The 19002-nt window shown below is 36.3% G+C and overlaps 1 protein-coding gene across 4 annotated transcripts in view; it reads left to right on the top strand.

The window, feature by feature from the left end:
• AFG1L (AFG1 like ATPase) overlaps positions 1-19002 on the top strand; it is a 229655-nt gene that overhangs the window by 166011 nt on the left and 44642 nt on the right. For all 4 annotated transcript variants that reach the window (XM_082633942.1, XM_082633941.1, XM_082633940.1 and 1 more), the window contains 2 exons: positions 18330-18400; positions 18657-18757. In XM_082633942.1, coding sequence (XP_082490068.1) covers positions 18330-18400; positions 18657-18757 — 172 coding nt within the window. The remainder of the gene's footprint in view (positions 1-18329; positions 18401-18656; positions 18758-19002) is intronic.

Genomic DNA, 19002 nt, shown 5'->3' with positions numbered 1-19002 from the left:
TGCAAATACACCTTAAGAAATGGTTAGGGCCTTGCATTCTTGGCATACTTAGCAAGAATGTGGGTGAGTGAGAGACCCAGGGATAACTGTCTCTCCTCACAGGGGACATTTATCAGACTTTTAATCTTAAAGAAGCCAGACTTTCCCCCTTTATTTCATTTGGCTCCTATCCACCAAAGTCATCCACCACTTCGACAAAATTATATGTGAATGGGTTATTCAGTTATTTAATCCCTCAATTAAATTGTCTCAAGACCATTTCAATTCCATGTATATGGGGACTATGGATCATACTGAAAGGATGAAAAATATATGTTACAACTTTTCAGACACAGCCCAAATAGTCACATATTCTTACCTGGCTAACAGTACATGTATTCATCCATCTTTTGAACAGTTTTAAGGAATTTCTTCTTAAATACTTTTACCAATGGAAACTTCATGTCTCAAGTACTCTTAATTTTCCACTTGGGAAACATCTATTCCAAATAGGAAATTACTTCTAAGAATATATCTTTGAACACCATTTAAAAAAAAAAAAGTTTGCTGGCTAAAAACACACAGCTTCAAGGTACAGCTCTGTTATAGAAGAAATGTCTGTGAAAACAAAGGCTGGAACTCATGCATGTTACAACTTACTTCCCCACAATTAAAAATTTCTTGTTGGGCTTCCCTGGTGGCGCAGTGGTTGAGAGTCCACCTGCCGATGCAGGGGACACGGGTTCGTGCCCCAGTCCGGGAAGATCCCACATGCCGCGGAGTGGCTGGGCCCGTGAGCCATGGCCGCTGAGCCTGCGCATCCGGAGCTTGCGCTCCGCAATGGGAGAGGCCACAACAGTGAGAGGCCCGCGTACTGCAAAAAAAAAAAAAAAATTTCTTGTTTTTTGCCTGTGATATTCCCTACATATACTCCCCTGCCCCCAACTGGGACAACCATTGATGAAAATTTAAAACATTTCTTAGCTTGTTTGTCATATCTTCTCATCCCTAAAACTTTGACAGAGATCTGTCTTCTGCCTGGAACGTTACCACCTTCTGGTTCAGCAGAGTCTCTAGAGCATCTTGGGACCTTCTCATCCCCCATCATTACCATTCCAGGTGTTTCTGCCCCAGACATTGGAATCTGCAGTTTCAATCTTAGTTTTTCTCACCAGAGTACCAGCCCAGTCATTTCCTATTTCAGTTCCCACTGAAGAACCTCTGAAACAACCTGCCAATAGAAGCAACTTGAAAATTGTTAAGTCTGGCTCCCATCCTTTTATTTTCAAAATTTTTATTTATGTGTGTGTGTGTGTATGTACGGCTGTGCTGGGTCTTCGTTGCTGCCCGTGGGCTTTCTCTAGTTGTGGTGAGCGGGGGCTACTCTTCGTTGTGGTGCGTGGGCTTCTCATTGCGGTGGCTCCTCTTGTTGCGGATCACGGGCTCTAAGCACACAGGCTTCAGTAGTTGTGGCACACGGGCTTAGTTGCTCCGCGGCATGTGGGATCTTCCTGGACCAGGGCTCAAACCCATGTTCCCTGCATAGGCAGGCGGATTATTAACCACTCTGCCACCAAGGAAGTCCCCCCTTCCTTTTAGACTGTGATTTGTTTCAGTTCCATGGACTAGGCTGCCCAGGGTCCCTGCATAGGTTAGGCTGTGTGCATAACCCCATTGAAACAGTCGATCTCTGGTCACCTACACCAAAGTTTTTATGGACAGATGCCAAACGTGGGCCTGCTATACTTTCCCTTCAGTTCCCTGAATTCTCTCATGTATCTGTTAGAGTCTTCTCCATTCATATCAGTCCTACTTCTGACACTAGTGCATGGTGTCACAGTGGAGCCATGATGGTATTGAAGAGAAGATACCATACAGGTAAACAATATGAAATTTATTTGGCAGCAAAAGATACAGAAACGTATCCATATGGAGACAGTTGAGTAAAACAGAGGACAACATAGCATATTCTCATTGGAAGTTTAAGTTTTTCTGGCCTGTGAAGCTGACATTCAGCACCTGATCAGGACGAGGATCCCAACAGGTCATGTTTATCGTTCTTGGGTGAGTGGTTTAGAGAGACTCTGGCTATGTGCCTGCCTGCTCACCAGGTACAATTACCAGGTACAAACCCCAGGACATGCCTGAATGTTCACTGTCAATCAGTGTGAATCAAAGGTCAGTTTCCCATTCTTCAACAAGACCAGACTAGACCTTCCTGAAGTCTGTTCCTCAGAGGGCAGGGAACGGGATTTCTGCCTCTGGCAATTAGAGAAACTATCTAGTTTCATGAGGTTCAGACTGTTGATCTGGTTAATTCTTAAGTCTGGGGAAGGGAAGAAGACCGTTGGGGACATTTTTGACATTTACAGATTAAATTTTATTCTTAGCATCATGACACGGAACATATAGGTTTATCTACTTAGTCATAAGCATAGTCAAAAACTAAAATATTTACAGATAAAATAATACAGTGTATGGGATGTGCTTTAAAATAATCCAGGGTGGAAGAATTAAGGGGAGGTATAGTTGAAGCAAGATTGGCCATGTATTGAGTGGGTGATTGTTACATTAGGTTTATTATACTATTGTCTTTACATGTATATATGTGTGAAATTTTCCACAATAAAAAGTTTTTTTTTTTTAAAGGTACAAATCTCTATTTTTTTTTCTGATTATGCTAGCGAGAGTTTTATTAGTTCTATTCATCTTCTCAAAGAAACAGCTTTGTTTTATTCTCTCTGTTGCTTTATGTTTTATATTTTATTGATTTCTTTTCATTTTGTCAATAGTTTCCTTTGCTGTGGAAAAGCTTTTAAATCTAATTAGATCCCATTTGTTTATTTTTACTTTTATTTCCTTTGCTTTAGAGAACAGATCCAAAAAAATATTGACAAGATTTATGTCAAAGTGTGTTTGGCCTAGTTTTCTTCTAGGAGTTTTATGGTTTCTGGTCTTACATTTAGGTCTTTAATCCATTTTGAGTTTATTTTTATGTATGACATAAGAAAATGTTCTAATTTCGTTCTTTTACATACTTTGCCTATTTTTAAATTGGGTCATTTGTCTTTTTATTGTTGAATTTTAAGTGTTCTTTATGTATTCTAGATACAAGTTCCATGTCAGATATATGATTTGCAAAAATATTCTCACATTCTTTTTTTTTTATTTTGTTGATGATGTCCTTTGAAGCACAAAATTTTTTAATTTTAATGAGGTCCAATTTATTTTTTCTTTTGTTGCTTATGCTTTTGGTGTCACATTTGAGAAACTATTGCCTAATCCAAGGTCACAATGATTTATGCCTATGTTTTCTTCTAAGAGTTTTATAGTTTTAGCTCTTATATTTAGGTATTTGGTTAATTTCAAGTTATTTTTATATGTGGTTGAGGTAGTGGTCTGTCTTCTTTCTTTTGCATGTGGATATCTAGCTGCCTCAGCACTATTTGTTGAAAAGAGTATTCTTGCCCTACTGAATTGTATTGACCCCCCTTTTTGAAAATCAACTGACTGTAAATGTAAAGGGTTGTTTCTGGTCTCTCAATTATTATATTCCATTGATCTATTTGTCTAACTTTATGTCAATACCACACTGTCTTGATTGCCATAACTTTGTTCTAAGTTTTGAAATTAGGAAGTGTGAGTCCTCCAACTTGGTTTTGTTTTGTTGTGTGTTCAAGATTGTTTTGGCTATCCTGGGTCCTTTGAATTTCCGTATGAATTTTAGGATCACCTTGTCAAGTTCTACAAAGAAGCCATCTGGAGTTTTGATGGGGATTGTGTTGAATTTGTAAATCACATTGGGGACTACAATATGAAGTCTTCAGATCCATGAACATGTAATATTTTAATTTGTTTTCTAGGGCTGCCATACAAAGTACTGCTAACTGATATCTTAGAAAGCAAAAATTTATTCTCTCATTCTGGAGGCTAGAAGTCTGAAATCAAAGTGTTGGCAGTTTGGTTCTTCTGGGCAGTATGGACAGTCTGCTCCATGCTGCTGGTGGAGTTCTTTGGCTTGTAGGTGCACTGTTCTAGTCTCTGCCTTTAGCTTCATATGCTCTTTTCCTTGTGTGTGTGTGTGTGTGTGTGTGTGTGTTTCCAAATTTCCTCTTCATATAAGGACACCAGTTATCATGTTAGGGACAACTCTAATCCAGTATGACCGCATCTAAGCTTAATTACATTTGCAAAGACCCTATTTCAAAATAAGGTCACATTCACAGGTATTGGGAGCTAGTACTTTAACATCTTTTTGGAGGACACAATTCAACTCATAACAGCTGTCTTTCCATTTATTTTGGTCTTCTTTAATTCCTTTCAACATGTTTTATAGTTTTCAATGTATAAAATTTGCAATTCTTTTGTTAAATTGATTCATAAACATTTTATTCTGTTTTAAACTAGTGTAAATGGGATTGTTTTCCTAATTTTCTTTTTGGTTTGTTCATTGCTACTGTATAGCAATATAATTGATTTTTTTAAACATCTTTATTGGCTTTACAATGGTGATTATAATTGATTTTTGTGTATTGATCTCATAACCTGAAACCTTGCTAAACTTGTTTATTAGTTCTAATAGTTTCTAGTAGATTTCTTAGGATTTTCTAAATATAAGATCATATCATCTGGAAATAGAGATAGTTTACTTCCCCCTTTTCAATCTGAATGCCTTTTATTTATTTTTCTTGCCTAAATTTCCTATCTAGAACCTTCAGTGAAATGTTCAATAGAAGTGGTATATTCTGTCATAGAGAGTGGACACTCTTGACTTATTCCTGAGCTTGGGGGAAAGACTTCAGTCTTTCACCATTAATTATGATGTTAGCTCTGGGTTTTTCTTAGATGCCCTTTATTAGATTAAGGACATTCCCTCCTATTCCTAGTTTTTGAGTATTTTTATCATGAAACGGTGTTGGATTTTGTCAAATGCATTTTCTGTTTCTATTGAGATGATCGTGTGGTTTTTGTCCATTATCCTATTGATTGATATGGTGTATTTTATTTATTGATCTTTGGATTTTAAATCAATCTTGCATTTCTGGGATAAATCTCTCTTGGTTGTGTTGTATAATACTTTTTATATATTGCTGGACTCAGTTTGCTAGCATTTTGTTGAGGATTTTTGTGTTTATACTCATGAGAGGTATTGGTCAGTAGTTTTCTTTTTGGTGGTGTCTTTGTCTGATTTTGCTATCAAGGTAATACTGGCCTCATAGAATGAGTTTTGAAGAGATCCCTCCTCTTCTGTTCAGATTTTATCTTTTTTCTTGAGTTGGCTTCAGTGGTTTGTGTCCTTCTAGGAATTTGCCCATTTTATCCAAGTTATCTAATTTGTTGGTACACAGTTGTTAATAGTATTCCCTTATAATTCTTTTTATTTCTATAAGGTTGGTAGTAATGTCCTCTCTTTCATCCCTGATTTTAGTAATTTTAGTTTTCTCTCTTTTTCTTAGTCCATTTAGCTAAATGTTTGTCCATTTTATTCAATTTTTCAAAGAACTAACTTTTGGTTTTATTGATTTGCTATATTATTTTTCTATTCTTTATTTCATGAATTTCCACTCTAATCCTTATTACTTCCTTCCTTCCACTTGTTTTAGGTTAATTTTATCTTTGTCCGCAGTCTTATGATAGACGTTAGGTTGTTGGTTTGAGATTTTTCTTCTCTTTTAATGTAGGCATTTATAACTATAGATTTCCCTGTAAGCACTACTTTTGCTGCATCTCATGAGTTTTGGTATGTTATGTCTTCATTTTCATTGTCTCAAAGTATTTTCTAATTTTCCTTTAGATTTCTTTTTTTGACCCATTGGTTATTTAGGAGTGTGCTGTTTAATTTCCACATATTTGTGAATTTCCCAAATAACTGTCTGTCACCAATTTCTAATTTCACTCTACTGTGATTAGAGAACATTCTTTGTATAATTTCAATTCTTTTAAATTTATTTAGGCCTGTTTTATGGCCTAGGGAGTGTTCCATGTGCATTTGAGAAAATATATATTCTGTGGTTATTGAGTGGAGTGTTTATATAGATGTCTGTTAGTCTAATTTATGTATAGTGTAGTTCAAGTCTTATTATTTCCTGTTGATCTTCTCCCTAGTTGTTCTATCTATTATTGAAAGTTAGATATTGGAGTCTCCAACTATTACTGTTGCATTGTCTGTTTCTCCCTTAAGTTATGTCAGTTTTTGCTTCATGAATTTTGAGGGCTGTGTTTCTAGGCACATATATGTTTGTAATTGTTATATCATCCTGATGGATTGATACTTTTATCATTATAAAATATTCCTTTTAGTCTCTAATCACATTTTTATTGTTGTTTTAAAGTCTGTTTTGTCTGATATTAGTAGTGGTTGCTTTTCTCATGATGTATCTTTTTTTCATCCTTTTACTTTCAACCTATTTGTATCTTTGAACCTAAAGCATATCTCCTGTAGATAGCATATAGTTGGAACTTTTTTATCCAGTATACCAATCTCTGCCTTTTGATTAAATTGTTTAATTCATTCACAAATTATGTTATTATTGATATAATTGGATTTACATCTGCTCTTTTATTTTTCATTTTCTTTATGTTTCATGACTTCTTGTGTCTCTGTTCTTCCTTTACTGATTTCTTTTACATTAAGTAAATATTTTTAGTGTAATATTTTCATCCTTTTAATGATTGTTTTCCATTATATTTTTTGTCATTTTTTAGTGAAGAACTTTTATCTCTATGAGAAATATAAAGTTTCATTCAAACTGAAATGTCTCAAATTCAAAATGAAGCATTGCATGTTGCTATATGTTTTGATAATTAAAATATCAGTAATGGTAATGAATCTTTACCCTAAGACCACCTGTAGGGTAAAAGGTCTCTATGGTGGGAAAATATAGTTGATTCTCAAAAGTAGATACACAGTAGTATCTTTGTCATAAGAACTGTTGATATTTTATCAATGAGTAAGGCTCTGTGACATTTCAGTCTTACAACTGGATATTAGTAAAATACAACAGTAAGAGTTTTCTGCTTTATGTACTGTAGGGCATAGTCAGGTGGGCCATTTATTATGTCTCTTAAAAATCACAAAATTGTCCTATTTGACATAATTTAGATGTACATTTAAATATTAATTAATCTTATATTAACACAAGGACTGCTGAATTAAAAATTAATTTCAAGGATTTGAAACACCACCTAAAAAGTGGGAAAGCAGCGAAAGAAGTCCATCTTGTATATATTTTGGTATCAGTTTCCATCAGTCAGCTCAGCACACCTTTTATCTTCTATTCCTTTATTGAACTGTAATTTGACAATATCATGTTACCGTGTTTGTTTTCCAGCAGGCCAGACAGAACCAGAATAGAGCTGGCTCACCATTTCCAGCTAAACACATTGACAAAGTATTCAATTATATGACTGTACTCATCTAGTAAAGTATAAATAAGCTATATATACAACATGTACATGAGTAGATAATATATATACTTATACATATAAAAGTACAGAAGAAAGTTGCTATATTTCCTTAGAATTCTTGTCTTGTTATTTCATCTTCAAATATATCACATTTATAACTAAAAATCTTCAACATAAATAAAGCTGATCTGGCAGAAGTCCTATATCTTTAGTTAGTTTTGCTGTGTACCTTTATTATACCTATTAAAATTACCTGGCCTCTCTTTCTGAGGTGGATGTGACTATCTTCTTCACCTAAAGAGGAGTTAGAGATTCTTACTCTCCAGCTTCTTCTTCATTTTTATTGTTAAAAATATTTAATCATTATAGCCTTTCTGAAATTTTATGAAAAATAATTATTTTTAGATCTACCAAGTTGCAATTTTACATGTTACACCACTGATTTATTTGGGGGAATGCAATATATAAATTTAGTAGAAATTTTATGTAGAGTTCGGGGCTGAGAAAGGGGGAGGTGATTAAGGTCTGGAATTTGAGAGCTAAAGGTGCTAGATCCTGCTTGCTGCATTATGCATAGGTCAAGATTAATGGAACCAGTTAAGTTACTCTCCAGGTGATTGAGAAGGGTGGGAAATTTAGAGACTGAAATGGATCTCTGAACAGTCAATTAAGCCTTTGAGTGATTGAGAAGAAGATAAATACTAGGACAAAATCCATCCTAACAACTGGTTCTGTTATGTAAAACAAACCTACAGTATTTGAAATGCAACCAAGTCCGTTTTATATTAAGGCGAGTATAAACCAACTTAATCTTAGACCTGCCTCCAGCCCCAGATTATGTTTGGTATGAGCACAAAGAGCTGTACAGCATGAATGCACAAGGAATCAGTAGAGTGAGAAGGCTCACTGCCAGGCAAGTTTGGCACAAGAACTCTAAGAGGAAGGGGAAATTTCTCCCTCGTTGAATCAACTTTGGCTCTCTGGAATAGAGAACATGGAGAGAGAGGGACCAAGGAAAGCCAACCCTATTCTACTTGTTGATACCTTAACAAGCTGTTGATTTTTAAAAGGGGATAAAGGGGTAAAGTGTGGGTAGCATTCTGTTCCTCTGAGTCAATCCTAATGAAGTAGGAGGTTCTTGAAGAAATTAATTTCCATTTAAATTCATGTGTGACCCTCTTCTAGAAACCTCCACTTGTTTTGGAATTTTTGTAGAGAATTTCAAATGATTCAGCAACAATAAGGTCTTTTTTGACATATTCTATTTCTTGAGTGTAATTCTTATGTTGAATGCCTTATTTCAGCTATAGAAATTTTCTCAAAATTGAAATGACTGATTACTTTCCTCTCCATTTACTAATTTATTATGGAATAATAAATCATGATTCTCATACTTCCGAAGCAGTCAGGCTTTTAATCCAGGGTACTGTACTCCAGGATTCCTATGCCAAATTTCCTGGCAACGAAACAGTGGTCGATTCCAGGGCTTTTCTGACTTAAAGACAGAGTAGTTCTACTCAACAGAAAATGGAAACTTGCCCCTCCAGTGCAGTTTCTGAGCTTAACAAAAGGTGACAGAAGCAATGAAATGGGTGGATTTTACCCAGAGCATTTAGAACAAAGGAAAAAGTCTGTGCTCTGCTTGGGCCCCTCACACTCTGCCCCCCAACAAAAAGCATTTGAAAAGAGTGATTCTGCTTCTTCTTCAGAATGACTTTTAATTCTCTTACCATGGTCACCTTTTGATTATCTGTGAGCAGATTTTTTTCTTTTTTTTTTTTATTGGAGTATAGTTGCTTTACAATGTTGTGTTAGTTTCTACTGTACCGCAAAGTGAATCAGCTATACGTATACATATATCCCCTCTTTTTTGGATTTCCTTCTCACTTAGGTCACCACAGAGCATTGAGTAGAGTTCCCTGTGCTATGCAGTATGTTCTCTTTAGTTATCTATTTTATACATAGTATCAATAGTGTTTATATGTCAATCCCAATCTCCCAATTCATCATCCGGTATTCATGGATACCGGTCCCCTTGGTATCCATATGTTTGTTCTCTACATCTCTGTCTCTTTTTCTGCTTTGTAAATAAGATCGTCTATACCAGTTTTTTCAGATTCCACATATATGCATTAATATATGATATTTGTGTTTTATTTTGCTTCTTATCTGCTCTACACAGCATCCAACTGATGGGGCAGTTACCCAGAATTAAAGTCCCTTAAATTCTTTATCCCTACTCACTTGTAGGAGCTTATGTTTCTGTCTCCCCTCATGAGATAAAAGGGGATACAATTCAAAGCATCTAAGCTTAATTCCTGTATTTTCTCCTGATCATTTTGATGCTACTCAAGGCACTCTTCCTTAAGATATGCCTCTGTGGTTAAAATTGAACTACACAAAGCTGAGCAGAACATGTTCTTCCATCCATGTGACATGATATTCTTGTAGCCCCAGAAGAAAACTCTGAATTTATCTCCCCTTTTACATTAAAAAATCATGTTTAATTTAGTGCCCTCTTTAGGCTGTAGCTTTTCCATGCAACTGCTTTTGACTACCAGGCTTTATCCCCCCTCAGTTTTATCGGTTAGGCTGAAATATTTTTCAAGTATGTTTATAATTTTCAATTATGTTTATAATTATAATGTGATCATTTTAATCACTGTATTTTTGTATAGTCTATATCCTCGTGTGGTTTTTGTACATTCATTTTCTGAATATACCTGTTGCCAACCTTGGGTTGTATGTTCCAAACTTGATTTTTTTTTTTTGAAACTAGCTGACCCTCATCCTTTTTTAGAGTCTCACAGACATGGTTGTATTTCTGGGTATAGATTTTTAGTGTACGGTCATGCTGCTGTCTTTTTAAATAGTTTCACTGGAGAACTGACAAGAGAGCCCTGGCGTTGCAGACTCACTGCTGTCACTCTAGGTTTTCTCCATTATAAGTGAATCACCACCACCACCACCAGCCCCATTTTGAAGTTAAAGGCATTTTCTCTGGCTGAAATTTTTACAATAAAGTTGCATTCTTGAAATTTCCTACTTAAAGAAGTCCAGCGATCTTAGGTGTTTTTAAGAATAGATTTACAAATGTTCATGTATATCATAGTGACATTTCACCAAGAAAATGCTTCTGGATTAACTTGCATTGATCGTGTTTTTATTCCATTTCCAAAAATGATGTGCAGCAACTTAGATTAAAATTATTTATCATACCTTCACCATAATCACTAAAATGGAAGAGATGGAAAATACCAAGTATTGGCAAGGATGTGGAACAAGTAGAATTTCTTGTACACTGCAAGTGAGAGAGTAAATTGCTACAACTCCTTTGGAAAACTGCTTGGCAGTATCTACTAAGCTGAATGTAGATATACCCTATGAATAACAATTCTGCTCCTAGTTATATACCCAGCAAACCTGTATACATGAGTTTACCAAAAAGCATGTACTAGAATGTTCACAGTAGAACTATTCACAGTGGCCCCAAACTATAAACTACACACATGTTCATTGTTAGGGACTGAATTGTGTTCCCCCAAAGTTCATAGGTGAAGCCCCAACCCCCAGTGGGACTGTATTTGGGGATAGGGCCTTTAAGGAGGTAATTAATTAAATGGGGTCATATGGTTGGAACCCTAATCGCATAGGACTGGTGTCCTTATAAGAAGAGGAAGAGGGCCTCCCTGGTGGCGCAAGTGGTTGAGAGTCCGCCTGCCGATGCAGGGGATACGGGTTCGTGCCCCGGTCTGGGAGGATCCCATATGCCGCGGAGCGGCTGGGCCCGTGAGCCATGGCCGCTGGGCCTGCGCATCCGGAGCCTGTGCTCCGCAACGGGGGAGGCCACAACAGTGAGAGGCCCGCATACCGCAAAAAGAAAAAAAAAAAAAAAAAAAAAAGAAGAGGAAGAGACACTAGAGGAAAGACCATGTGAGGACACAGCAATAAGATGGCTACCTGCAAGCCAAGGAGATAAATCTCAAAAGAAATCAAACCTGCCGACACCTTGATCTTAAGACTTCCAGTCTCCAGAACTGTGATAAAATAAATTTTTGTTGCTTAAGCCACCAGTTTGTGATATTCATTTGTGGCAGCCCTAGCAGACTAATACACTTATCAACAGTAGAATGATAATAAACTGTGGTATTTTCATACAATAGAATATTACTGTACAGAAACAAAAATAAACAAACTACTTCTAGATACATGGATGAATCTCACATAATATTGAGTAAACAAAGCCAGACACTTGCTAATAAAGGAAATGAGTTTATATGAAGCAATATGTACCCTAATATCCAATTTGAAAATGATTTAGGACACACTGTCATTGATTTGATCAATGTCAGTACAAAATGAAAGACACTTTCCTATGTCTGGAATATTTGTTAACCAGCAAAGGTCAGGACTATCAGATTCGGTAATTAATACTTCGTGTTTTAAAAACCTTTAAGAAATAATAAAAATAAAAACCTTAAAAATGGTGACTTTCACATGTTAAACTTCTGATGTATTTAAATTTTAAAATAATTTTATTTAGCATTTGTTTTGTGTTAATGTTTCCTTCTAATGTTTTCTACTATCATAAGTCTTTATCAGGTAGAGATCATTCTAACATGTTATTGAAATACATAATCTTGTCATAGTATATTGACTTATATTAGTGATAAGCCATGAATTTGTTATTATTATGGAGTTTTTTGGACAGAAAACTGCTGAAACTTTTAGTATAATCCTATAATAGAAAAATGGATCACTGTTTATTATTATTATGGGCACATTATTTGAGAACACATAAAGTATTGTGGTAAATACAGAATTACTTAGGATTTCAGGAATTTTCCAGATTAATATCTTTTGGGAATTTGGAAACACTTTTTCTGGAATCCCCTGAGTTTCCAGCTGTGTGATTACCTGCAACTCTCCTCTGGTTCTTCATGCCATAAGGACTGTAGGTTTTCTGTTGGAATTTTAGTTCCCCTGAGCAGTACTGATTTTATTGTCTTTAGTCTGAAAAAACTGTAAAAATGAGTAACACTTCTCCCAAGTGTCAGCTTCTTCTAGAATCTGCCTGCTTCTGTTCACTTTCCAGTGCCCTCAGGTTACCTGTTTCTGAACTTTGTGCAGAGTTTACAGCTGCCATCAGCAGGAGAGTCAGCTAGGGCAGAGCTTAGTTTGCCCTACTAGAAGCATAACTCTTCTCCCTGTTCTGATAGAGCACAATATCTACTATCTTCTTGAGAAGACTGCATGGGAAATACATTTTTTGAGGGCTCATCTGTCCAAAAATGTCCTTATTTTACTTGATTAATAGTTTGACTGGGCATGGATAGTTTGACAATAACGTTCCCTTCAAAACTTTTAGGCACTATGCCATTATCTTCACGTTTCCATTATTGCTGTTGCAAAGTTCGATGTGAAAGTTTCTTGATCTTTTGTATTTGACCTGTTTTTCCCTTCTGAAGTTGTTAGGATATTCTTTCTTTATTTCTAGTTTCCTGAAACTTCATAATAATGTGCCTTAGAATGGAGCTTTCCCCCATTCTTTGTGCTGGGACTCTTTCAATTTAGAAAATTCATGTCCTTCAGTTCTAAGAAATTTAATTTTCTTTTTTTCTTTGATAATCCCCCCCACACACCCCTCCCCCCCTCACCCCTCCCCTCCCGCACCCCCCTCCCTCCACCCCGCCAATAGTCTTTAGAACGCCTCCTGGTTAGATATTGAACCTTTTGGATTTATCTTCTAATTCTTTTATTTTCTCTTTTACTTTCCATCTTTTTGTCTTTCTGCTCTATTTTCTGAAAGATTACTTCAACCTTTTTCCCTAAATTTTTTATTTAGCAGTCATATTCAAAGTTCTTTCTTATGCCCAAATTGTCCTTTTTGTTTATAGCATTTATGCAGTGCAATATGCCTATATAATAATTGGCATATTAGAGTGTATTTTTCCCCTTTTGGTCTCTGTATTTTTTTCTTTCCTTCCTCCAAGATCCTTTTCTCTACTTCTTTATTGTGATCTTTATCTTTTATCCTAGAGGATTTCCTTAAATGCCTAGAAATACTTGTTGTCCATTCACAAGAACGAAGCACTGAAAAGCCAATTAGAAGTTCTGTGTGCATAGATAGGGTTTTATTGATTGGTGGGCTTCACTATATAAGGTGGCAGGTCAGGTTTTCCAATGAAGAACCCCCAAATGTCAGTATCTGCAGGTTTTTTTTTTTTTGTCTATTGAGTTTCCTCCAATTTTTCTTTCTACTTCTTGGGATGGAAGCTTCCTGGACTGGTAGGGTTCTGGATGCTGAAGAGGTAAGTAAGGACTGTTGGTTTCACTGTTTACTTTGTAGAATTGTAGTACAGTGTCTCTCACCCTTTCTCAGTGTTAAAAGTGTCCCAGACAGTAAACTTACCAGTTTCAGCTGGAGTGGAGGAATTATAGGAGTCTGGCTGTCCAGGTGAAAGGAGAGAATCTAAGGAACTGCCTTTGTCTTATTTTCAAACAATGCCTGTGTTTCCAGCCTGACCCCTCACCTGCATTTTTGACTATATCTAGTAGTGCCAAACCTTTGGGGAGTTTGTGGTGAGGACTGGATTGCTTCATCTTGGCTCAGTACCCCACCTCCCACCTTCTGATTTCTCAATCTACTAAGGTCCTGCTCATCCAACTAAGGAAAGCAATGCCAGTCTTTTCTTCTTCCAGGCTTCTCTAATCTTTCCAAGTGCTTCTCTAAGAATCACTTTCCCTCATCACTTGTTTTTTGGGTAGGGTAAATCACCCTCTTCTTTCCTAAGGGTAAGGGAGGGAAAAGGTTCTTATCACAAATACTAGACACAAAAGCCAGTGATTCCTGATCCTCTTTCCCCTCCTTAGAAAGACACTGTGGTGTGGGGAATAGGGGGGATTGTGGAGGAGGGTGGCATTTGGAATAGGGCTGGTTCTTCTCATTATTTAACCACAGGGGCAGGAGTCTGGATCCAGTTATTGGTGGCTTATTGGTGGTTCTCTTTAGAAATCTGAGTGTACTCAGCACTTCTGTCCATCAACTCTGAGCCTTAATTACAATTCCAGGACAAGAGGGAAACATTGCACAATGCAAAAACTGCATAATGATCCATTGTATGGGTGTATCCAAATGTACTTCAAATTCACCATTATTGGACATTTAGGTTCTTTTTCACTTTTTTGATGTTAGCAGTGTCACAGTGAACATCCTTGTAGTCGTTAAACGCTATTATTTCCATAAGTGAGATTCCTATGGGTGGAATAGCTGGGTGATATGATATGCATGTTTTTAATGCTCTTATTACATATTATCTGGTTATCTTGAACTGTTGTAACCAGTTTTACATTCCTCTCCATGGTACATAAGAGGGTTCTTTTTCCCCTTACCTATGCTTGCTCCAGCTATTTTATCTTTTTCCTTATCTCTGCCAGTTTGGATAAAAGTATGGCCTCTCATGATTTTACATTGCATTTTTATCACTAGTAAGAATGAAACACTTTACACATGCTTTTTGCCTACTGAGCTGTTTTTTTTTATGCAATTTGCCTGTTCAGGTCCTTTCACAGCTTTTCTATTGGGGTATTCAATTTTTTATATGTTGGAGTTTTTAATACATTGAAAATATTAGTTGTATGACATAAGTGTTGCCACTATGTTTCCCAATTTGATGTGTACATTTTATTTGTAATACTTTCTGTTATAAAGAAAATTTAAATTTTTATGTATTCAGATCTTAGATAAAATGACTTAATTCTGAGTTTCAGTTTTCTCTTCAGTAAAAACATGATAATACATACTACATGGTAAGGTGGATATGGTTTAGGTAAATTAACTGCTACATAATAGTTGCTCAACAAATGATAGCTTTTTTTAATTCCCTGTGTGACACATTGAAAAAGTTCAGAATCATCCAAATTTTTTACTAGAATTAAAAAACATAGTCAAAGGTGTTTAAACCAGATATGAACCTGAATATTAAGTAAAACTCTGTATCTTTTAGGCCAGTATAGACATGTAACTTTTAATTTCTCTTTTTCACTAGTCTAATTTTTATTCTTAAAAAAATTAGGGCTTCCCTGGTGACGCAGTGGTTGAGAGACTGCCTGCCGATGCAGGGGACATGGGTTCGTGCCCCGGTCCGGGAAGATCCCACATGCCGCGGAGCAGCTGGGCCCGTGAGCCATGGCCGCTGAGCCTGCGCATCCGGAGCCTGTGCTCTGCAACGGGAGAGGCCACAGCAGTGAGAGGCCCGCGTACCGCAAAAAAAAAAAAAAAAAAAAATTAGCTCTGATTGATGGATTCTCTTAAGTAGGGAAATCTGAAGTCTGAGTGGAGTGTGAGAAGACTAGTGTTTTCTTCTAAGTTATTTTTAAGGGATTATGAATATATTCATTTCTGGTAATGATTTCTTTCATAGCATCATTATTTATTTTATATCAATATAGATACATCTGATAAAACCAAAATAACACACTAGCCCCTCCTGCTTTTAAGACAATATGCAAATAAGGTTTCTGTCCCCCAGCAGGTCAGTAGAGCTTCTTACTCCCTGAGGTCAAGTGCAAGTTGGCTTAGATAGATAGCATTCTGTTCGGTTGCGAGCTACATAAAATGCTTTAATGAATGTTTATTTTTAGACCACTTTACACCAATAAAATTTTTTATTTTACATGTTGTAACTTCTGAGTAACTTTTTTTTTAATTAATTGATTAATTAATTTATTTATTTATTTTTGGTTGCGTTGGGTCTTGTTGGGTCTTCGTTGCTGCTTGCGGGTTTTCCCTAGTTGTGGCGAGCCAGGGCTACTCTTCTTTGCAGTGCGCGGACTTCTCATTGCAGTGGCTCCTCTTGTTGCAGAGCACAGGCTCTAGGCACGTGGACTCAGTAGTTGGGGCTCGCAGGCTCTAGAGCGCAGGCTCAGTAGTTGTGGCACACAGGATTAGTTGCTCTGCAGCATGTGGGATCTTCCCGGACCAGGGCTGAAACCCGTGTCCCCTGCATTGGAAGGCGGATTCTTAACCACTGCTATACCAGGGAAGTCCCTGAGTAACTTTTTATGATAATATAATAGAATTCTTATAAGGTACTATTATAATAAAAATAATTGTATCATTTCACATATAATTTCACTATAAATGAAATCACATATAGCAATTTCATAGATGTGGCCTAACTAAAGTCTAGTGAGCCATATTTTAATATTATAGTATATTTGAGCACAGAGTAACAAAGAAATCACCACTGAAGAAGTTTATAAGCAATTGTTTGTTAACCAAATATGCTTTGAGAAACGTGACTGTCTTCTATTTTAGTTATTTTTCAGAATTCAGTTCTCCCCCTCTATTAGGTAACATGCCTAACCTAAGGACAGGTTAACTTTCTGAAAGCCAGCAGATGTCCTGGGTGGCTGACATTGCTTTCTTCTCTATATATCCCTTAAAAAGTAGCTACCTTCTCCATCAGCTGTATGTGTGTACATCTCCATTGCAAGGTGGAGATGATTCCAAATGAATTCCTATGAATGATGTTGGCAAAGCCATCTAAACATACATGTGCTTGGTGTGGGCATTGACATTTACATTGGCTTGTATGATTTCTTTGTACCTTTAAAATTGTTTAGTCTCTATAATCACTCTTTCTGTAGTGTAATTTTATTACTTTAATACAGCTCTATTCAAATATCATACAAGCCTTTATATAAGTCAAATAGCATTCCCCTGCAAAGCCAACCATTGCAAATGATATTTTTAAGATCCTTGAGGTGGAGTGGTTATTCCTTGAAATGTGACAGTTCCAAACCCTTCATAATGACTGTGTGCTTTTACTCTAGAACATTTGAAGAATTAGGTGCTTATGTGTTAAATGCTTGCCACCTGATAATTATATCAAGGGAGAAATTATTTTGGTTTAGTTTAAGCTTAATCTAAAGAAAAAATAATTTATCATATTAGTTTTCAATAAGACTTTATTAAGACGGATGTCCAGAATGGAGGTTAATTTCTTCCACTCCTAGATAAGAGTGATTTGTGTGTCAAAATTAAGCATATTGGCAGGTCATCCTGTATAAGTTTGTATATAGAGTTGAAGTAAACTTATATTTTAACTTGAAGGTTTTTTTTTAACAACGCTTATTTCATCTGCCAGTTATTTTTATTCTACTGACTGTTAATTTATGAGTCCTTTATTAAAAAAAAAGTGAGAGGTAAAAAAGCCATAGTATTATCACATTTGTATATGTGGGTTCCCTAAACCATATGGTGATTTCTAATTAGATTACAAAGGATTCTTTGTCGAGACTAACTTCATAGTAGCTGCAGTGGTGGGCATCACAGAAGGAGAGAGTTTTCTTGAGTTTCCGACAAGGACACTTTTGAGAGAAACTGTGTGGTCTATAATCGTCCTTATACTCAAAGTCTGATAAAGTTATTGAGGTGCAGATCAAGTTGGTATTTTGAAGCTGGTAATTTAATTCTGCATGTTTGATCCTCTCAGTCAGTGGCTTGGCTTGATTTTTTTAAAAGGCAGATTCAGTATTTAATTTCACATGTACCCTCGCAGTAGAGATTTCAAAGGATACTTTGCTGGATGCTTGACTGCCTTGTCTATTTGCTCTTGTTTTGCATGCAAGAGAGAGCCAGAAGCCTTTCTTCTCATTGTGTACACATAGTATTAATGGATTTACTCTGCCTGTATCGTCTCATTACTGAAAACAGCCAGAAGCACAGAAGTCTTTCAGTGTATGCAAATAAGGCAGAATCATCTACCTGAGAGTTAATATTCTCTGCTTTTAAGTGTATTCTAAATCTGATGTTTGTATTTAGAGCATAACATCCTGTTCTTTTTTTTATGGGCAAAAAGCTAAGCAGGCTCAGGCAGCTGTTTGATGTTGGCTTCAAGTGTTATTAATTTCATATTCTATTATTCTTTTCACTGTAGCACAAGTGAAGCTGATGTGGAGGCTGTCATGGATAAGTTGTTTGATGAGCTGGCTCAGAAACAAAATGATTGTACGTAAGTTAATTTCTCTTGAAAGAGAATACATTTAGAACACAATGCCCAATCTCCACTGACCAATTAATAAGTTCCATTGCTGTATATGGGTTGATGCCACACTCAAGTGGCAGTCATTGTATCAGCATTTTGTCTAATTTATGTGTTGAATCATGTGCTATTATTCATCAAGCTATGCATTTCCTATCTGTAAGAGATGAATTTTATAGTAATTATCCAGACAAGATTGAGTCTTTGTTCATGTTCCCATAGTAACTAGACCAAGGATTCTAAAAGTGCAAGGCAGAGAGCTGCGGCTGAATAAAGCCTGTGGAACCATTGCCGACTGCACATTTGAAGAGCTATGTGAGAGAGTGAGTATCCAGACACGTTCAGACTCATTGGCCTTTTCACATGTTAAAATACTTCATATTTCCCTCTCTTCCTGTTTCAGATTTTAAAATACAATTCACAGAGTCAGAACTGGTTTAAAAGTCTCATTAAGAGAAATACTCATGTGTATATACCCATGTGCTTTTTATAGATACTGGCACGAAATTTACTCTTAGAAGGGCTCTAAAACAAAATTAGAAACAGAGAGAACTGTCAGCTATTGCTG

The sequence above is a fragment of the Mesoplodon mirus genome (genome assembly GCF_964341445.2).
Source record: "Mesoplodon mirus genome assembly, chromosome: 10".
NCBI classification, from domain to species: domain Eukaryota; kingdom Metazoa; phylum Chordata; class Mammalia; order Artiodactyla; family Ziphiidae; genus Mesoplodon; species Mesoplodon mirus.
This window is presented reverse-complemented; position numbering and strand designations above follow the sequence as displayed.